The sequence below is a fragment of the Wasmannia auropunctata genome, unplaced genomic scaffold (assembly GCF_000956235.1).
Source record: "Wasmannia auropunctata unplaced genomic scaffold, wasmannia.A_1.0 LD336116.1, whole genome shotgun sequence".
NCBI lineage: Eukaryota > Metazoa > Arthropoda > Insecta > Hymenoptera > Formicidae > Wasmannia > Wasmannia auropunctata.
Window position 1 is genome coordinate 2,570,711 of NW_012026774.1, and position 22,958 is coordinate 2,593,668.

At 43.1% G+C, this 22,958-nt stretch overlaps 2 protein-coding genes across 3 annotated transcripts in view; one reads left to right on the forward strand and one right to left on the reverse strand.

The window, feature by feature from the left end:
- Positions 1-22,958, reverse strand: part of LOC105462763 — a 104,907-nt gene that overhangs the window by 66,160 nt on the left and 15,789 nt on the right. Inside the window, exons 1-2 of one of the 2 annotated variants that reach the window (XM_011709623.1) lie at positions 11,924-12,558; positions 11,729-11,775 (exon numbers count right to left, since the gene is read on the reverse strand). In XM_011709623.1, the coding sequence (XP_011707925.1) occupies positions 11,729-11,775; positions 11,924-11,969 (93 nt within the window). In that variant the 5' untranslated portion in view covers positions 11,970-12,558. Of the gene's footprint in view, positions 1-11,728; positions 11,776-11,923; positions 12,559-22,438; positions 22,483-22,958 lie in introns of those variants that run through there. The other variant, XM_011709617.1, reaches the window with a different exon arrangement.
- Positions 1-22,958, forward strand: part of LOC105462756 (atrophin-1) — a 117,051-nt gene that overhangs the window by 46,208 nt on the left and 47,885 nt on the right. Inside the window, exon 2 of the mRNA XM_011709604.1 lies at positions 22,673-22,740. Within this exon, the coding sequence (XP_011707906.1) occupies positions 22,673-22,740 (68 nt within the window). The remainder of the gene's footprint in view (positions 1-22,672; positions 22,741-22,958) is intronic.

Below are 22,958 nucleotides of genomic sequence, written 5' to 3' on the forward strand. Positions count from 1 at the left end.
TAGAACAGATTCCCCAAATTCATCCTTTCAATCCAGAACGCTTCTTTTTATTTTTTTTATTGATGTCTTTAACATTACCGTTACCGTTAAGAGAAATGACTTCTTTTTATGGAAGTGATTTAATCCCTCTTCATGTGTAAACAAGAGAAAAAACATCTCCACATTTATTAAATGAAATATCTTTCATGAGATAGATCAGTCACTTCCGGAATTTTCGGTAAATTTTTTGATGGGCCGCGATCAATTCTGCATCCTCCCTCTCCCTCTCTCCCCAACGTGTATTTTATTTCGAAACGGCAGACGTACACACGTCAGTTATCGTTTTAATTCGGTTACGGCACGGACTAGGGTGATATGTTGATTTCACCCAAGGGAATCTATCTCGATTGCGGAAGCTTATTCGACATTTCGTTGCTGATACACGCCCTACGGTTCGAATTCGCTCTTTTTTTAATTTTGTGAATTCTTTAATGAGCTCTTTATCCGTCGAGAAAATTAGAATTTTTTCCCGTCAACAAAACGCGAACGGTGTCCCAAGTTAGAGTAAAAATTTCATAAAGTTTTCATGCTCCCTAACTGAAGGTACTCCTCCTTTAGAATCGTATAAAAAGAACCATTAAAAATAAAGGGGTAGCTCGCGGTCGATTTAAATAATGTCGACGATGAACTTGTAAATCCTATAACTATTCACGGTAATCCTCCTCCGATTACAGAATATTTGCCACATTAAGTTACATGGCGCTTTTACTTTCCTGCATATGCGTCGATGGTAACTTCCGCGATACTCGGTATAACTACGTAACGACGCATAATTTTGAAAGTTTAACGGCGCAGCGTATATTCCTATTTTGCCGTGAATTTCCTTGGAACGCCGGGATAGCATTAATCTTACTTGAAAATAGTTCTGCATTCCGGGTTTCGCACTACAATGCGTAACTCGAAACTCGTGCGGCATGTGCATTAATGTTTCAGTAGGATACTGAGAAATTAAGTACTCGTCTGACGTTATCGATCCCTCATGATGCACTTATCGATGCGCTTCCACAAGTGACGTTATTAAAAACGCTTAGCGTAGATGCACGGTAAACAGTAAACAACCGGTTATTGATAAAGGCGTTATTCTCGTGACGCGGTTAACGGCTGTCGGTTGAGTGCTTAAATTTTCATGGACGAGCCGCATAAAAATCGCAAGACGCAAAAGTTAACAAAGTTCAAATCAAATCGTCGAAATTCTAAATAAATGAAGATTGATGTTTACCTTGATAAATTTACGCGCGAACACGTGATCTAACGTGTGGCGACGCCGATGATGGAAATAAGATTAATGACGTATACGTCACACTTTCCTTTTCTTCCGTCAATAGAACGAAATATGTTTGTCGCGAGAACGATGAAAAATAATCGCTGACGCTAATCTCCGCCGCTGAGTAAGCGAGCAATTATTGTTCGCTTTTGCGTTTAATCCCGCATGAATTTATCATTAACATTCTCGCCCGTAATCTCGTTTCGTTTGCCGGCACGTCGAGAGACTGACGGCCGAACTTTGTCATTATCAATCGATATGTGCGAGCGAACCTCTTCTTCGTACATATAGGCACCACCTACCTACGTGAGCGCGCGCGGAAGGTAAATACACGCCGAAAATAATTATTTTCGACTGCTTAGGAGAGCCCCGAAGAAAAATAACGGGGGCGACGTCATAAATTAACGTAACACAGTTGGCGAACGCGCGGCTAAGGGGGTCGGCGCGGAGGATGCACATTGTGAGCGCGAAAGGCATTACTTCGGTACATACCGCGCGCTATTAGTTCGGTATACTTTGGTACATACCTCTCCGGAACACGGTGAAAGAATTCTTCGGTATGCCGCGGTACGTGCCGAAGCATACCGGTCTAATAGTTTGTGTTACATATACTGGCGGACCGGCAGCGGCGGCGGCGGCGGCGGCGGCGGCGGTGGCGGCGGCGGCGGCGGCGGCGTGCTCTATACTTGAAGCACGCGCCCCCCAAGAAACTCGTTTCGTCGAATAACACAAAATTCTGCCAGCGAGCGAGAATTAATATTGACATAAATTAAATTCCCTCAGAGCCTGATCGCGCGCGAGCTTCCCGAGCGCACCCGCATTCCCGAATCCATTTTTCAAATTCACGTGCAGCGCCGGCCTCGACGACGTCGCGATTTAAAACACGAAACCCCTTTCCCGGCTCATGAGGGAGAAATAGAGATGGAGATAGAAATAGATAGATAGTGTGAGCGAAAGAAAGAAAGAGAGAGAGGGCCGGGGGGAGGGGGGGGAGATTGATCTATCATTTCGAAAGTAAATCTTATCTTTATTCTACTCCACACGGCGTAATACGATTGCAATAATTTCTCGTTTGAGGGGAGACAGCGATGTGGATTCAGGTCAAAAATTACCGTCCCTTAATTGAGATTTCGTTAATTTCGGCGCACGAATTTTATACCACGCAAAGAAGCCAAATGATGATTTTCACGTGCAGTAATTACTTGAAATAAATTATACGTCACGTCTATTCCTATAATTTTAATCTATTATTATCAGATTATTAAATGTTAATTAAATTTTCAGCAATTCGGAAATTCATTCTACGAACAAAAGCTCTATATACGATCTTATCATCTTACATTTTGACATCCTAGTATCTATACTCCGCATCTATTTTATACGTCAAATACATTTGCGCGCACGGTCCAAAGAGGATCGCCAGCATCATCCGTGGATCGGATCTCCAAAACGCGCGTAAAGGAGAGTTTCAGTCGGTTTCCCCTCACGGCCGACTGCTCCACCGTAGCGCGATGACTCTTTTATGTAAATCACGTAAATGTCGCCGCAGGAGAGCCATCGGCGCCGCGTTAACATTACGCAAAAGTTCCCCATCGTCGTCGTCGTCGTCGTCGTCGTCGTCGTCATCGCCGTCGCCGTCGTCGTCGCCGCTGCCGAGAAGCGCTTCCGACTTCGAAAACGTCAAAGGACGACCATGCGCGCCGCGGACGCGGGGTTATTATTTGGCTCGTAAATTTTTATTGCGCACGCAGGGCTTCTTTTTTACGAGGGTCATTACGTCGTTGCCACGTAAGGCCGTGCCAGCCACTCCTCAGAGCGACCCTTATTTCATTTTTTTTCCCTCCCTTTTTTACCTCTCTCGGTCACTCTCCCGCCTTCCTCTCCTCCTCCCCCTCCTGCTCCTCCTACTTCTATCCGCTCTCTTTTTCTCTTTCTGTGGCACAGATTTACATACAGAGACAAGGACCTACCAGGCACACTCGTGAGAGACGCGGGGCTCGAGTTTCTGGTGCCCTTTCCCTGCTCCCTTTGTCAAAGGCCAACCTTTTGTGCACGGTTTTTCGTGGAAAATCGAGTTAAACGATAGTCAAAGCAATATATCCTGATATTATTCCTCCGCGGGATTATGATGTCTGCAGAACCGTCCACTTACGAGCTTTTTTTTTCGACGAGGCACAGGGAATTGCGATAGAACTTGAACGTTTCTTAAACGGAGCTCTCGCTAAATCGCATCACAATTATGCTCGTTTAATTTGGCGAAGCCCTCGTAATGCTAGTTACGCGATTATTTCTTCTCTTTACATAATGAGATATCACATATATTATTCAATGCGTAATATTAGATTTTACGTTATTAATATATGTAATTAATTTGATATTATAATGTATAATAGATTTGGCAAGCCAGAGTAATTGAGGTATCTTGCAATTTTCCCTAATAAAAAAAAAAATACTCGATCCGAAATCGATCAAAGAATATGACCGAATTTTATAACAGCTCTAATTGTGAGGAACGTCTCTACATGTCGCACACACGACCCGTCTTCCAACAGATGCGCAATATTGTCGCGACTTTTCTATTGTACTCGCGTCCTGAATGAACCTCAACGCCCACTCTCGCGTCCATTAACGAGCGCGCAGAGCTTGGCTCTCGAATCACGCTCGTTTTCTCGCTCTCGGGGACTGAAAGGTGCTGGTGTGCGGTTTTCTGACCGGATCGTCCCCGAAGGAGACGCCTTTACCGCCATACGATCGCCCCGTCCACAGTACACACGCACACACACACACACACACATGTACATACACGTATACATACATACGAATACAGATTCCCGAGATCGACGTGGGGAAAAACCTCGCCGCGTAGGCGGAGGACGAAATCGTCCGTGAAACGAGTCTTCTCGCGAGCGGGCAGGCGGGCGCGACAACCGGGGCGAGAAAGGATTTTCGATAATCCCAGGACTGAGAGAGCGAAGAACGTGAGCGAGAGAGCGAAGGGCGCGCGGATCGCGCGAACGGGGATGGTCGCCGCGGTTTGCCTGACCTCACCTAACTTAATGTCGAGGGTCTCTAAGGTCCCTCCGTCGATATTTTTTTTCCTCCCCTTTTTTTCCTATCCTTCGAGACTTTTGGTGCAACAATGAAATACCTTGGCCGGGTGCTGGCCGCAATGGAGAGAAGCAGGAACGAGGAGATGCGCATATATAGCGGCGAACGAGGAGAAATCGGTGGAGAGACAGAGGGATGAGAGGAGAACAGGGGGAGTGACAAAGAGAGAGAGAGAAAGAGAGAGAGAGAGAGGGAAGAGAAGAGAGACAGAGAGAGAAAGAGAGAGAGACCAGTGGTGGTTTTTCGTTATCGACATTTTCCACGGCGCGTCAGGGTGTGCGTGAGAGTACGTGCGTGAGCTTCTCTCGTTGCCCCCTTCGTTCGTGTGCACGTGGCCTGGTGTGTATATGTATGCGAGATGCGGTATGTATGTGTGCGCGCGCGCGCTCCCGTAGGTGGCCGAGACACGGGTGTGGGTGGGAATTTGTGTGTGCGTGTGCGCGTACACCGTCGATGGGTTGGCTCGCTTGCACGCTCCGTGTATGTGTCTGTACGTGTATAAGCTATACGTGTACGTGCGTGCGCGCGCGCGCGCGCGCACGCCCGTATATGTATGTGTGTAGAGTTTTCTGGAGGTTTCCCCTAGCAACGAGCAGCAGCACCAGCACCAGCCACAGCCCGGCTTAGGGGTAGCTACGAACCCCACGCGAAACGCGTACGCTTGCCGCTGCCGCCACGATCGGCTGCTGGTGGTTCCCCGGTACCGCGCGATCGAGAAAATCGGAGAAAAACGTTTGTTTCTGGTCCCTCGGCGATTTCTTCCCCCTCGTTGAAGGGAAAGTTTCCGGATGTTAGCCGCGGCACGTTGAAATATTCACGCGACCGAAGATACGATTGACTCGAAGGTCGGCATTGCATATTGACCCCGCTGACGTGTGCCAACTCGATTGACATGTACCAAGAACAGATCGATGTATGAACAAATAATTCAATTAGGAATAATTTAAGTTGAGCTCAAAAAAGCACACGACTAAAATACAAGGGGAAGAGAGAGAGAGAGAGTGAGAGAGTGAAAAAGAAAGATCTTTAATTTACAAAAAGAAAATTGCAAGATGACACAACAAACGATATATTTCATCTTTTAATCGCGAGTAATTAATAAGACATTTCTACCAATAAAAAAAAGACGACGTTTAAAAGAATTTTCAATAGAAAGGACCTTGATCCGAAATTTAGCAGAAAACCTAAGAACGAGAAAACGTGCGATTTTTAATGCAAAACAAGATTATAGCAATCAATTTCTTCGATTTATATTTCATACAACATATATGCACAGCTTCTCCGTTTGATATCGATTTAAAAAACCTATGTATGATCTTGAAAGCTCCTGTGACACAGTTGGAATTGTAAAAACGGCTCAGATTTCGTCAGATAAGCGCGAGAAAGAAGCGCAAAATGAAATTTGAGTTTTTCTTCTTATCCGCTTTCGTCAAGTCGCGGGGTTTAATCTTTTTACGTGCACGCTAGTAGACTCCCCTGGCAAGGATTAAGATCGACGTGAATTAGATTGTGCACTGTCCTTCGTCGTTTCCGCGGATAACGCTGCTCTCGCGTAATGCACTTACAGCGGGGCAGCAGGGCAGGGCGCGAAAGCGTGTAACGGCATTTTGTAGTAATATCGTTGTTACGATTGACGGGCCTGGCAAGTACTTTATTGAAATCGTGCAGTCGTTAACGAGTCGGACTATCTCGGTACGTTGACGTGATTCAAGAGAGCGAGAGAGAATCCGCCGGCGCGCATTGACGCGCGCGGATTTATATTTGCGTCGCGATTTTAATCGTTCACGTCAACGCGACGATATTGTCCGCGAAGAATCCCGGATAACGATTGACGATGACAGGAAGGGAGAGAGAGAAAGAGAGAAAGAGAGAATTGTCTCTCTCTCGCGCGCGCGCGCGCGCGTCGCATTGAAAACGCGACTGTCTCTTTCGACGACTAATGTTGCGATAAATAAACGCGCGCGCCGGTGAATTCCGATACCGGCCGCTCGAGAATGCGGCTGTCGAGTCTGAAAAGTTACAAAACGACCCGCCAGAAAATGTCTCGACCATCCTTGATTATTATTACAGCGATCCCTCCGCCGAATGGCGCGTATATATATACGACGGCAACGGACAAAAAAAAAAGAAGCGTTATCCAGGGGTGTCTATTACAGCCTCGTTTAACCTTATATCGTTCTCATTACTTTTAGTAGTAGTACTTTGCTTGATTGTAACGAGACTCCTCCGCGCGAAAAGATCCGATAAAATTTCAACTTCAGAAAAAAGTCGCGGGGCCTTACTTTCGACGACCGAGTTATTATCCTAAACGCCTCTTCTTGCGCGAATTAAATGACTCGCGCGCGCGCACTTTGCGCGAAAAACTCCCGAATGCTTATACGAGCCCTAAGCCAACTGAAAAAGCGAGGCCGACGTTTCCTCTACGCGAAAATCCGTATAACGCGCGCGTTTTCCACAGAGGGAAAAAAAAGAGGGGTGGAGGGGAGGAGAGGGTAGTCGCGAAAGTAGAATCTCGCCGGCCGAAAGCCCGTCAGAAATCAAGTTTCCCGGCATAGGCAGGACTTTGTTTTCAAACATATTCCGTTCCTGCGCCGGGGTAAAAAGCACCAGGAGCTCCGATTTCACGAGGAAACCCCGTGTGCTGAATCCGAACGGCGCGGCGCGGCGCGGCGCGGGTGCCGAGGGCTGGCTCACGCGCGCACGCACGCACACGGTCAGAAACGCGCGGCGCAACGCGCGTTGCCGCTGGTAACTCAATCCGAGGAGTTTCGGCGAAAAGTGTTGTATTACTGGTGTGCTATTTCTCTGATCCCAGATCATCTTCATTCGCGCGGAATTTCGAAACGGCGCAAAATTCGCAGCCCCCAGCCCACGGCACCATCGATCCAGAGCCCCGCGCTCAGTTCGGACGCGCACACGGGTGGCTCGCGAATGGCTCCTCTTTAACGCCGAAATTCCTCGTCCAAACTTTTTCCTCCACCCCTTCCCCCCCCCTACCCCCGTGAACCTTACCAGCCTGTTTCAGACTTGATTATTTCGTATATCTATAATATAATAGGCGTTTGATCATAAAATACTTGAAAATATATGCATCTTCTGATGTGTCAATTGAGATATATAACCTTTCTCAGAAAGGGAGAGAATTTTTTCGCCGAGAGCAAGAGTTTGATGCAATATACCTATCTCAAATTCGGATTATTCGAGTCACGAAATGATCGCTGTTTCTCAGAATTTGGCGTCCGGTCTTGAAAGCATCGAATACTAACTTGAAATTTAATACAAGTTATTACTATATTGATCGATCGACAGGTACTCCTCGTGACTCAAGCGTGCAAAAGGACTTTCAAGATGAGCGATTCACAGTGTGGATGCATGGAAAGGTCTCGAAACGTAGCTCGAAGCCTTCGCTACGAGAGAGCGTTGGAAAGAGCAAGATAGAGTGGGAAAGAGAGGGATCCACGGGAGAATGAGAGAGAGAGAGAGAGAGAGAGAGCGAGAGAGAAAGATAGAGAGAGAAGCGTGCTCTCTCTCCATTCCTCTTGCCCTCGTCTCCCTTCACTCCACCCCCGCCAATAGCCCTAGTCGTTTCCAGCAAGTACTTCTATGTACCAACCATCTCCTACACGCTACCCTTATATACGTTGTATATTTACCTCCGCGGCATGTACGCGCGCGAGCGCACCTCTCGCCTATGTACGTACGTATGTACGTATGTATGTACACCGGGGCCCGCGCGGTACATAGGTCCGAGCGCCACATAAAAAGCACATGGGGCAGGTATAGCTCCGGCTGAAAATTATTCCGAGTATTTTCGAATTAGCGCGTCGGAAGCGGAGGAAACGCGCCGCGTTCGGTCGGACGCGCGGCGAGCGCGGCTCGCACGCAAAATGCACGCTCTCTCTCTCTCTCTCTCTTGCAACGAGGCGCCGCGGATGCGAACGTCTCGTTTCTTGAACGCACCCGAAATGCGTTCTCCTCTCCTCTCATCACCGAGCACTGAAATTCCACGGCGACGCGTTGTTGGCGACTGTACCGGCTTCCTCTCTCTCTCTCTCTCTCTCTCTTTCTCGCTCTCTCGCTCTCCCGCAGTATCGCACACACACTCACACATATATAACGTTTTCGAGCAGCTCCGGAGAATTTTCGGAGTCGCCATTGTTGCCGGGGTAGGTGGGCCGCGAGGCGGAATTATTCGAAGCGAGCGTGTTCGAGCGAGTTCACGAGCGAACGAGTAACTAAGGTGGCTCGATTTTTAAATTGCAAAAGCGCGCCGCGCGTCCACACGTTTCGGATTCTGTTACGCGGAAAAATAAGAGAATCGCGCGGCACCAAACGCGCGATTCAGTTAGCACTTTGCATTTTGCGGATGCCAAATTAAGATTGCCATTTGCGTCTCGCGATTAAAATGACAATTTTCTTTCTCCTTACGCGACACACCAGCGTTGCGGAGTCGAAGGAAATCCCGATTCGATTTTTTTTTTTTTTTAATTAAATTGGACCCGCATAAGATTCACTAATATTCGTATCATAAGTACGAGCGCGCGAATATGGTGTCTGTAATGACTTTTGCATTAATCTCGATATTCATCGCCGCCATCAATTTCCTGCGTCGATGCGTTATTCGATTTGACCGCGAATATTGAATCGCCGATTATCGATCGTAATCGACTAATGAATAATGCCGATGACACTGACGCTGGATGGATTTAATATTGCAGTACGATTTATCAAACACCTCTAAATAAATTTCTTTAATGGCTTGAAAAGGAGTGTATGAAATAATATTAAATAAAAATAATAGCAATATGATATATATGTATATATATATATATATACCTTTATCAGTCAATTTATATTCATTGCAAATTTATATTATTCAACTAACGATTTTCGTCTCGCGGCTTTATGCACGTTGCACGTCATGCCTTATATAAGGCATAGACCCGATCTGCAGCCATAAAATTCCACGACTACGCCATGGTAGTTGCCGGCTCGACTGTACGTCGAGGCTTGGCGGTATCTTTTATCTCCTTTCGACTTGCGCGGCCTTAAGGAACCGCCGCGGTCGGGCTGCAAGAACAGTCCGAGAAGCAAACTTGACAAATTACGATTACCGAAATAAACCCTGTCCTTCGCGTTGTTTCATTTCGTTTCGTTTTACATGATGGCTCTTGCATCTTTTTTCCGCGTAACGATAAAGTGACTCTATACGATTTTTTTACTTTGTCCCAATTGGAATTTCTTCGCGCGTTCCGCTCATCGAAGATTATATCGCATCTCTCTAGACAGAAAAAAATCGCTTCGCGGAGCGCGCGTCGTTCGTTCTTTCGCGTTGCGCCACCGTTTCTCGAACATGTTCGAACAAGCTGCTCCACCTTAGAATTTCTGAGTGACATGCGTACGTACATCGCTCCGGCGATGATGCACACTGGGATATAAGTTGCGTGAAGTTCCGCGAAAATCTTTCGTCCTAACCATCCTCGTCGCTCTGCCGCGCCGTATAGAACGCTCAAGAAACCCCTCGCAATGGGGCGGCATGATGAAATCGTACGACGCGAAAGTATCCCGGATGCGCGCAAGAAATTCGGTGAATATCACGAATAGGAAATATTCTCGGCGTGCGTTTAGCAGTACAGCTAGGTGAAAAAAATTCAGAAAGCGTTCGCACTAGATTCGCAGTCTATTCTATGTACGCGAAAAACTCTAGAATAGAATAGAATAGAATACATGGGGTGTCTCGCAACCATATTTTAATATTCTGGATATCAAAGTTAAAACTCTCCTCTAACGACAGAGATATAAATCCAATACACGTTGGGATCACAATAATTTTCGATTTACGCGATTATCAAAGCTGGCCAAGTATGATATCTCCCGTAGAGTTCGCGTATTCACGCAATTACGCGTACACGCGTACCGATCTGTCATCTATTATTGATTATCAGGTATTGATTATCGAAGACGGTAACCTACATTCAATCGTTTTCTTAAAGTGCTCCTTTCTCATACGCACTGATAAACTCACAGGCAATTCAACCGTGAATAAATTATCGCCGGACAATCGCGTGTAATAAATTTCTTGTATTTAATTGCATGTGAAAATATATTTATGTATTTCTGTACAAATAACATCAAAACATTTTTAATACAAACATAAATCTCCTATTTCGATATATTAGTATGAACGGGCTATGATAAATTTATTATTATATTTATAACGGGCTATGATAAATTTATTATTATAAATAAAAACAATTAATAATTATTAATTGTGTCTATCATTAAATGAATTAATTGCTTATATGGCGTAACCATAAAATATAAATATTATCTATAAATATTACATATCATACATATATGTATATAAATACATTTCTTTCTTGACTTAACTTTTATATAATATTTAATCCTGAAGTCAAGAAGAGGCCACACTCTTTAATTTTATTTAAAAAATACTTAAGAAGGGAAAATATAACAATGAATTTTTTTCTTTTAAGTATATTAACAGTGTCTCTCTATAGCGTTACATATATGCATTCATTTTTATTACAAATACGTACAAAATGTATACATAATCTTGTTGCAAAAATTCATCTCGTCCACGAGATACAAACACGATGAAGAAATTTAAATAAAAACTTTTATAACTATTATAATTACTATTACACTTATAATTTTAAACAATATTTTATTTGTAATTTTATTTACTTGTTCTCTCCTTATTTTTCGCTATTCTATCTGAGCAAGAAACATAATCAATTATAACGTACTTAAATAACGTGCGATATTTAAAAAAATTGAAAGACAACATTATTAATATTGTTTGCATGACATTATTTGTTAATAAACATTAATATCTTCATAATGTTCTGAAATGTATCTCTTGAAAATCTCATCTGTCTAGAGGCTTTTGGAGGCATTTAGAAGCTTGGTAATAAATGAAAAAAAAAAAGATAATAAAGTCTTCATCAGAAAAATCACTCTATTATCTCTGTCACTTTTTACCAAGCTTACTTTACTCGTGAAATATTATTCCACGCTTGCAAGTATATTTAAATAAACGCATATATTTCAAGATTGAACATTCATACTTATGCTGTATCCGTCTTATTGTTAGCCCGTTCATATTAACGCAGTGGATCAATGAAAGATCCCATATTTATCTTTAATATTCCTACTCTCTCGATTCAATACGTTATATATCTACGCACATCCGCTATAATCTTTTTTTCACAAATTTGTTAAATCATGTTTTAGATCTGTTAGATTTCATAGATCGTCGACGCGACGTAAAATAAACAATATTTCGTCACTCACCCATCGACGCGCATCGTCAAAGTTGAACTGCGTCGAGCCGCGTCGATCTGTAAAACGCAAAACGTAACAGAATTATAGCGGCGCACGAAACAATCGGCGCTAATCTGTGTGACAATCGTCGCGCTCGCAAAATCGTCGTAAACGATCGATTTTCGGCGACAAAACGTCACGAAAAACGACAAAAGAGTAACTCACCCAGTGGTTGCTCCGCCATCCGTTCCGACGCCTCCCAGGATCTCATTCTCCTCTCGGGCTTCCTTCTCTCTCAGGCTTCCTCCACTCAGGCTCTCTTCTTAGGCGTCCATGTGGCACTCACAACACTCACTCGCGAGAGTACGGTTAATTACGAGCACTTTGCATACGCAATACCGACGCCTCGTGTCGCGACAGAGGAGACGCACAACATGAGGAGACCGTTCGCGATGTCGAATTCGACGCCACCCGATGGTTGGACGCCAGATCGATTCGCAGCCGAATTTGTCAATTAAGTCACGCTACGACTCGGAGCAGTTACCGTAAAACACACCGCGACTGTTAAAAACAGTGTCGCCAACCTTAGTACGACGCAAGTCAGGTTAACGTCCAACGTCGACGAAACGTACCGAAAATGTACGATCGAGACTGTAAAGTCGAGACTGTCCGAAGATGAATTTCAGACAATTTCGGACGCGAAAACGAGAATTTAACATTTTACAATTTATTGGTCGTGCGGGCGATTATTTTGAATGAGAAACCTTGCGAAATGCATGGTATGATCAACAAATGGTCGATAAATCACATTTTTCCATTACTTTTCTTTGATGTTCCCACGTTTCGCGTTGCTATATACTCTGCGCCACTTGCTTCAAACAAATAAATCGCGCAAAACATACTTTCCTAATGAACAGCCGCAAATTGTCGTAATATCATACGGATCGCGTCTAATTGTCGCTAAATCGTGTCTCGAAGAAGAATACAAGTCCACGTGTCCACACGATTAGCGAACTATAAAAATCGATCCGAAAATTGATCAATCGTCAATGACCAATTGGTCAAATATGTCGTATTGCTCAAAACATGATTGGTTATTTCCCGTGCCTTTCTGTCGGACATCCGGTTCCGATTTCTAGCATCGTGGATACAAGATTTGTCCGGTTCCGATTTCTACAGCATCGTAGACACAAGATTTGTCTCACGGACTCACGGCACGAGTCGGCCGGCCGACGGCGTGGCGTGAGTCCCGCTGTGCGAACGTGAGAGGCCTGTATTTTGTCTCTGCACTGGATTGTGTACTAAAACTTTCTGTCTCGCTTTCGCCAAATCTTCAAGTACACATCTGTTTCATTTTAAGTACAAATGCGTACACTAGTCAAGTCACGAAGGACAGACCCAAGGTGAAAAACAACGTCGCGTCGTTTCGGCCACCCAAACACTTCGTGTACGCATCAGTCGTACACATTGTTGTCGCCGGTCGAAATTCGATTCAGCAAAACAATTTCGCCGTTTTACCTAATCGGCTCGAGTCATCTCGTCACGAAATACATATACATGTGTATGTGTGTGCCACGCATCACACGCATGGTACGCACGTGTTACTATGCCTGTGACGCGATAGCGTGAAATCATATACGAAAAACAATCGTCGAAAGCGCGATGTAAAAAAAAGAACAGTTCGTCTCAGCCGACCGGGAGATGTAGTGCTATTGTAGCAAGGTATATCGCGAGTGTCAGATTGGTGGCGAGTGGATTACTCGCGCTCGCGAGAAGTACGAATACGCGTGTTCGGAAGTTACGCCGGTTACGCGATCGCGAGAGATAATAACCGCCGCGGCGCGACGAGGGGCACGCACCTTCGTCGCCTACGCACGCTGAGAGGTCGAGTCCGCGCCGCGCGAACGACACACAAGGGTAACGATATAAACACAACGCCGCCGCGTCGTACTATACGGCAATAGCTCTCTAAATACGATTGCGATGTAGTGGAAGCAAGTGAAGGAGCACGTGCGATATATCACGAAATATTGGGCGCATTAAAAAAGTAAGTTCCCCGAATATTATATTCTGTTCCTCGCGTTTCAAAGTGACAGGCTGTATTATCTCTCGTCCTCCTAAATCTAATCTCGCTTATCCAATAAACGAGATGTATATCTTCGCCTCGATTAAAAAAGTATGTTGTAAATTAATGTTTATTACCGCCGCTCGTTCCGCGAGGAGTGTGACAACGCGCGATAAATCCGAATTTGCGATTTTAAACAAAAGACGAGATCACGACGCATAATGCAACTTAATCTCGTTATCTTAATTTATTAATCTCGCGCGGTTTGACTCTTCTCGCGAGGTAAGAAATCGGATAAAAAGTATAAATAACAAATCAGATTCTAGATTTAAACACCTTTCTGATCAAAACGAAAATAAAAACCTCGTTTTTTTAAATGAATATGAGATTTGAGAGATTTTTCAAGAGAGATAATTAATCACCTGTTTGAACTCTTGTGTAATATGTAGGAGAATAAATAGACTGCATGTAGCAGTTACATTTTGCTATTAATAATTTATTAGTATTAATGATTTATCAATATTTCTATAGGGGACGTAATATATGCGCATAAGAAATTGCAATTTCTAATCGAGAGACAGTTAAGTAATTAATAAATAATTGATAGATGACACATTCATAGGTGTACGTATAATCATGCATAATCACGAACTTCACACACGTTATATCGCAAGTATATCGTTTCTTCTTACGCATATAGTTTATTGTATAAAAAATAATATTGTATAATAAACTGCAATCTTATTATATAAAATCACATAGCAAAATTGTAATTCTATTGTATATAGAAAGCCTTGCTTCATTAAAATTTTCAATATAAATTTTTGCAATAAATCTATAAAGTATTGTGATTGCAAAGAAGTAATAATTTGCATAACAAATATGCAAGTATTTCAAAAATCAATTAATAATATCTAAAAGATTGTATTTTATTGTTATGCCTTGCGGGTACTTTTTTTATAAACAATTATATTTAAGTGCGCTAAAGTATGCCAGATGCCACGAGATGCCACGGAAGTGTAATGGTCTAAGTTTCCTTAAGTAATAATGTACCCCGAGATGAATCATTCAGCTGGCTGCAGAAGAACGCCTACAGAAAATCTACAGTTTATAAAACTATGCACTTAGACGCGGTATGTCCTATGCAACCTTCTTCGCGCGGATATTTTTCTCACTTTTTTCGGCTAGTCGCAACTTTTTCGTGAGAGGGACGGAAACGCGCGCGCGCACCTACAATTATGAGGATTAACGCATTTTAACAGCGTAATTTCTTGCGCGATAGAAGATTTCGCGGAAATAAACTCCGCTGTGCGGAGGAAGCTGTTAATGTATTTAACTGGTCCCTTTGCAGGATAATCGATCGTATTAAAAAGGCTTACACTGATCCTGTTTTTTATCAATTTTCATTAACTTTTTCTTAATTCTAATTCATCGAAGTTTTGTTAAACCTCTTTCATCGCTTGGAAATTGAAACTTAGCTGAACCAGATGCGATATAACGCCTACAAACCGTTCGTACATCTTTCACGCAGAAAATAAATTTTATGCGACGATATGATTACGTTCACAGTTTTTTAAGTACTCGCAGATATGAAAAAAAGAAATAAAACGCGTAAATAAATATAGGGAGTCGCAAACTCTTCTGAATGTAATATTGATCGAAATAAATATAGAAATACTTTTATCAGATATAAAAAAAAATACTTCACGTTGAAAAATATTTGTTGCAAATTATATTTCATGTCATGTTTCTAATATATGTTTGATTTAAAAAGCAATGTTGGAAAGTTTGTGCGTTGTCAAAGGATTCTTTCCTCGTGACAAAAATATAGCAACATAATTGAATGTAATTTATAAATCAGGAACCCTCGTCCTCATGACGGCGAAAAAATAAAGAAAGTGAATGAAAGAGAAAGAAAGAGGCGCGGAGGGGGGGGGCTTCTCTTGTCTTCTTCTTTTTTAACGAGGCCGTCAACGGATAAATGTTTGTTATGGAAGTGCACAACGAATGATTCTGACAACTCACGGAAGGAAATAAATCTAACTTAGTCCGCTTCGGTCGTTTTATCGAATCGTAAAGACTCCCAGAGCTGCAACATTTTACGTAACTATTTCGCCGTCACTCATTTTTTTTTTTCTGTCACATTGCAGTTGTCTCTCACAGTCGTTCTAAGACACGTTTGTCTGCCGGTTGATCGCAAGCAGCACGCAAAAATTATATTACACGTCAGTTCGTGCAATTAAAGTATCAATTCCCTCCCCGCCGCCGCAGTGTCTTTTGATGCGAAACGCAATAAATCCAGTTGCGTGAATACATGATAATTTATGTAATATGTTAACCATGTGCATATGCACATTATATCGCGATGTTGTAACTTTTAAACGCTTACTCATGTAAGACACACTGATAACAAAAAAAAGGAATAAATGTAAATAACTATATAATTATTCCGACGCATAGAAATTATTGTTAAATTACTTCCCGCAAACGCGCTTCAAGATTGGATTTTATGTAATATTTAATATAATCGTCACATTGACAACATTATTTAAGTGAGACAGATAAATGGGGGAGATAAACTGCCATAGGCATGCGCCCCTGTCTTCGCAATAAAAATTATTGTCGACTTAAAGATCCGAAAATTTATATTTATTTTTTATTCAATCCGCGCAATGAAATTTTGCGCCAATTTAATATCGCCATTCGTTAATTCCTTACTTCGGTTCACCTTGCAAGCTTATCGGCGCGTATGCACGCCGCGCGCGTATGCATTCGAAGGTTCCTTTGACACGAATAGATAACGGCTGATAAACGAGTTAATTTGCAGATACGCCTTTCGGAGACGAGGCTCGTAACTGCACGTATGAATCACTGCGTTGAAACAGATCTTGTCAAATGTCACGTCTCGCTCTGAAGACACGATAAATGACAATGACTGAATGGTCCGCATCATCGGCATTAATTTTGAAATCCGTCATTATTTCCGTTCCGCGTACCGCAAATTGCTTTAATGCACTGTGGTACGATTGTATCCATACAACGTGCTGCCCGTGAAAAAAAAAAGAAGCTCGTGACCTTGAGTCGCGTAGCCTTGACGTAAATTCTTTAAAAATACATATGGAGAGAAGAGAGAGAAAGAAAGAGAGAGAGAGAGAGAGCGTGAATTCTCCGTCGCAGAATTCTTGCGCGTCATCGAGTGACTGGTGTCTAGCGGTTTTGAGCTGTACGAGGCCTCGTATTACGAGCAGGAGCGCAGTTCACCGAAGACGACAAAGTGCGAGGCAAAGAAGGCGCTCGCGCGCACTCGCACGTGCTGGCGCGGGAAACTTTTTTCCTTTCATCCAGACGCGGCCGTGCAATATTGATAGACTCGTCTCTAGATAATGGCGGACTATTGCACGGACTGTAATTGCACGGTAGAAAACGGTTTAAAGCCCCGTTCGCTCTCCCCCGCCGCCGCCGCTGCGCCGCGGATAACGTGCGTGGAGAAACGGTGCGGCGACGAACGGTGGATTCCTCTCTCGGGTTATGATAATTATGATATTTAGGCCCCGACTTGACGTTATTATCCCGCGCGAGCTCGGTCTTTCTGCCTTCTTCTTTCCTTCCTGCAATGCCAGCCGGCGTAAATTCGCGGTGAATATATATATGCCCCTCGTCGTCATCATCATCATCGTCGTCGTCGTCGTCGTCGTCGTCGTCGTCGTCGTCGTGCGTCACGCACACGATCCGTGGCAAAACGCATTCGTGGCAAGACAGCGTATGATTAAACAGGTCGAAATCGTTTGTGGTACCCGATACTTTTCCCAATTACCACGCGGGCCGGCCGGCCAGCTTATTACTCACGCTATTATTAATTCGTCCACCGGAGTATAAGAAATAACCAGATCGTAAATTGCACATCGATAAATAAACGCGCGCATCGACGACGATTAATTAATAAATACAAATTCTGCTACCGTTTTGCACTTTAAAAGCTGTCAGCATTTTTTTTTCTATAACACGTACGTATACATTTGTTATTAATATAAAAATATTTATTATCCCTTTATGAAAATAATATAATTATTCAATAAAATCTGTAACAGAATATCTGTTTACAAGCAGTATTGGTAATGAAAAAAGATTTAATATCATACGATAAATTTTTGCCATAAATACAAAACATTAATGAATAAATTCACATTCTTTTGAATAAAAAAATATGCGGAACATTCGTCGTGGACTAATAAACAATAAGTCTCTTTGGCATCTTTATATACATGCATATATATATATATATATATATAATATATGTATATATATATATACATATACTCATTAGATATATACATATAATAAAATATATACATATAATTATCTGATATAGATATATGTAAATATACATATCAAATAATTTAAGCAGACAATAAAACGAACGTTAATTGAAGTTTTAATGCATTGAATGTCTAACTCGTGATTCTGTTTGATATTATATCGCTATGTTTGCAAATTCCATACCTACAAATCACATTTAAAAGACATATATTACGTAATGACCTCTTTCTCGTCCCGTTCGTTGTCCCATGTCGTCCGAGAGATACGAGGTAAAAATATCCGAAAGGATAAATATTCTCGAGTGATAACGTTTAAAACTGATATCACCGATAAAATGCCACGCTCTCCCATATTAATGCGTCGACAACAAAAACATTTTTTCGCCTATTAGCTCCGGTTTGGCGGCTCGCGGCGCTAAAATGATATTGAATGCGCAGGTATGAAATTAAAATGGCTTGCGTACAATACACACGGCCGGCGGCGCGGCGCGTCCCTGTTTTTCGTCCCGCGATTTCGAAAATGCGCATCCGGATTTTAATATATAGACGGAAATAATGGAAAAGAGAGCCGAGATATTAAATATCGTCGCGCGCGCGTGCCGCGATATTTACGTTTAGTCTCGCGCAAAATATTTGCGCCGCCGTTGAATCCGCCACGCGGGTGTATTACACGTATCATATGAACCCGAAAACGACAACAACAACAATCTGCGCGCTGGTCGGGAGAAGGCACACTACCGTTCTGCTCTGCAGCCTACACCGCCGGACCGACGTCAATGGTTCATCGAATGACTTTCCCCAGTGTCGGGTGACAGAGCTTTTAGAATCCATCCATGAGTAAACCAACCCGATGACTGCGAACGTATTACTACTATATCCGGGGGTACCGTCTCCCCTCCCTCCCGCCCGTTATGGTCTCGAATCGCGCGCGAGGGTGCAATAAAAATAATTTACTGTTTCACCATGATTCAGTTGCACAAATATATTGTCAAGTGGTAGTGGATTTAACGAAGTATGTGTATATACTACATATGTTATATTATATATATATATATATATTATATAACATATGTAATATATACACATACTTCGTTAAATCCACTACCACTTGACAATATATTTGGGCAACTGAATATTAACACAGCGATAAATGCACAATTTTATCCCACTTCGTTACGAAATGAATGTTCTTTCGATTAAAAAACAAAAGAAAGAAAAATTTGGATTATTTCTCTAACAATTTTTTATACGTTCGTAAGCGTAAATATGTGATACAAAATTTGTGAGCGCAAACAGGCAGCAGGGACGCAGAGAAGAATGCGGAAAACTTTTTTTTCAATCTTCTTTGACGAAAATAAACGTGACGTCTCTCGAACGACGAAAACTCCACGTGCCTCTTCGCAGAAATGAGATCTGATCGCGCGCCTGATTGTATTCGGAGACGAATTAAGCCGCTAATTGCGACTTCCCATGAGGATAATCTCACCTCATTAGATAATCCTGACATTGCTGCACATCGGTTCTATACGCGCGAGGCTCAATAACGTCAAAGACCGTAATTGCCCGATTCCGCAGCCGTTCGGAATGGCGCTCGAAACGCGAGATATCGAAAGCGGTAAAGACATGGGTCGCTATCCCCACATAACTCTGACCTAGATTTTCTATGATTTTTACCTCTCCGCTTTCGAGCTTTCATAGACTTTTTTTTTTAATTTGAACAACTACCACTACTGAATTTCGAGCTGCTGTGTTTGAACGGCAGCAGAAACTCCGTTCAGGATTATTCGCGCAGATTGCAGGTCTTATGTCACAACACGTGCACGTGTGCGTGTTGCAACGATAATTAGAATTGTTGAAGAAATTTCGTCGGTTTCATCCGGGACACCGCGTATCAGGTCTCAACGAGGCACATCCTCTTTTGCAATACGGAAAACAAGAAGTGATTAGTTACTTTCAGGATATAATTATACCTCCGCGTGTGCGTATGCGCAACGCCGTCTCCGTAATCTTCGCTATTTATAATCTCAATGGCATCCCCCCATCCCGCGCCCATCTCGCTATATAGCATACCGCAAATGATTTTTTGCCACTTGGATCTTCTTTCAAATGTCGTCGACGTAATTGTCGTCATTAAAGCCGGCCATTATATCTTTTCGCCTTCCCACCCAGAAGCGATGAGTGATATCTGTAAAAACTGTCCTAACTCTAATAGCTGGCTCGCGGTATCAAACGTTAAAGGAAAAAAAAAAAGAAAAAGAAAAACCGCTCGTGCACAATTTACACCTGCAGAACGTAGGTAACGTTTACCTGTTAACCCTTTCGTCGCATGTAAAAATACGCGTGTGCGTTTATATAGGCTCACAGGTGACATACTACTCTTAGGTGGCTCGGTAAAGAAAGCTGTAAGAAACGATCGATCAAGGCGTCGCTAATCTACATGGGAATAATAAACGTGGCCAGTGCACCGTAATCGCGGTGTGCACATGCTTGCCTTGCGCGTTTTTTTAAAAAAGGCAGCCACGAAGCGGTGCCACGGCGGAAAGGTTAATACCAGTTAAAGTTCAACCGCGTGTTCCCGACGAGTGTGGCGACGGCAACGGCGACGGCGGGCTGACGATCAGGTATCGATGCAACAACGTCGTAACGACACGACATGTTCCTCGCTCGGCTACGCGCGATAATTAAGTGTCGCCCGACGACGCTCGATCCCGCCGTGCCGGCCTCTAATATCCGCGCGCGGCCGTCCGATAATATCTGTAATCCGCGCAAAACGATTTCGACGCGCGTGGGGCAACTAAACGGCATGCGAGCGCGCGTACCCCGTGCCTCATAATTAGTCGGGAGACACAGAGGAACGGCGGAATATAGAGAGAGGACGCGCGCGATCATAATTGCCGCTCGCGCGTCCGCGGCCGGGCACAATCAATTAAATGGTGCGCGCGTTCGCCATCGCGAGACGGAACGGGGCCTCCCTCCGTCCCTCCCGGCTTCCCCCTTCTCGCCCCGTTATAAATCGACATTCCTTTTTTTTCCCTCCCCTCCACGAATAATCCCTAATTGAGTGGTCTGCATGTATATCGGAAAGATAAATTTTGAAAAATCGACGTCGCGCCCGTGATAAATGCAAATTGCCCATCTGCACTCCGGGATTATCAGCACGAACATTAATTTCCTAGAATTTATACGCCCTTCTCCGCATTTTTTTTTTTGTAAATTTCAAGGGTATTTTAAATAAAATGAAGAACGATGCTATCGCGTAACTGTTAAATGAAGTTGCGCGACGACGTGCGCTATCATTTGTATCAGCATTGTATTTAAATTGTTAACGCGATATCTTTATTACCCCGTTCGTGACGTAATCGAGATCGATACGTCGTGCAGTTGAACGTAAATTAAACGGTATTACCTTACACATCTTATCGTGCTTCCTGCGGATTTTTTAACGTACACAACAATAATTACTCTTCGATAACCGCCGCCGCGGTAGCGCTTTTTAACCGACTTTGTACGACGCCTCTCTTTCTCTCTCGCGGGAAGTTTTAATGAAATGAAAGGAAAAACTCGGGATAAAGTTTTGAGGCGCCATGTTACGTCACATGAACTAAAACTTATAAAACTTGCGGAGTCTTCATCCACTTGTCTTGCCTGTGTACCTTAACTTTAGGAAATACGGCGGACGCCGGGATATTTGCGTTGATAACCGCGCGGAGGAATTAATATATAAAAAGTAAAGTGTGACACGTAATCCGAAATCGCGGCGCGAGCGTGAAACGTAAATTAAAGCGGAAGAGATTTACAATCCCCTTTTTGCTACCGACATAAATGAAAACATGCGCAAGAAACTATCTTGATAAAGGACAATCACATTACGGAAATTTTAATTAGAGAAAAACCGTTTCCGGCTCTTTCCCTTTTAAATGTGACAGGGAAGAGCTAACTAAAAGAACATTACAGCTAATTTGAAAATTAATTAAATTAAGTACCGCTTTCGTAATGGGTTTGTCAAATGTAATATTCGATATTTTCAATATCAAAGGAAAATTCGATAAAATATTAAATTATGTTGGAAAAACGCTGACAAAAGGATATTGAAATAATATGTAATTAGCTCCTAGATTATTGATTGGTCGTTTTAATGAGAAGTTAAATTTACGAAATTATGTGTACACATGCTTAAGATTGATTAAATAACTATACGAGAGACCGGGGAGGGGGGCGGGCGGGAGGAGAATTACGTTAATCCCGTTATCACGTTTCACGTTGATTTTAACTATGCAGCACGATGCATATGCTCCAAACGCGGAATCGTTAAATCTTAAAAGATAGCTTATCGTTAAATAGACAATCGAACAGTATTACCTGTTGCTGCGCAGCGGCGAGTTGGTGTTCCGAAACATCCGCTTCTGAAAATCAAAAACATTTCACAGATAAGTTTTCGTGCAAACAATAACGGTGCTTAATATATTTTTATTCATATTTAATTGGTATAATTTTAAATAACAAGCGTAACATTTATATTGTTCAGATAGATATAAGTATCTTAGGAGTTTGCGTAACGTGCGAGAGTGCTCAGATTTTCGTTTCTGTTTTCAGGTACCCGTCACCGGTGCAGAATGGAGGACCAAACGGCACGACGACAATGAATTGCGCGAGTTCTCAAGGTAAGGATATAGGACGCCGCTCGTCCGAACGTCGCGGTGACATCGGCGCGGATCTCGCCCTTCGCGAAAGATTCGAAAACAATTCCGCTAATTCAATATGCCGCGCAACGTTCGCGCGTTCGTTGCATTTAATTACTACCGACCGCGCACTGGCAATAAAGCCGCCGCGACTCGCAATAAAAGTGGAGAGAAAAAGAGAGACAGAGTGAGTGAGTGAG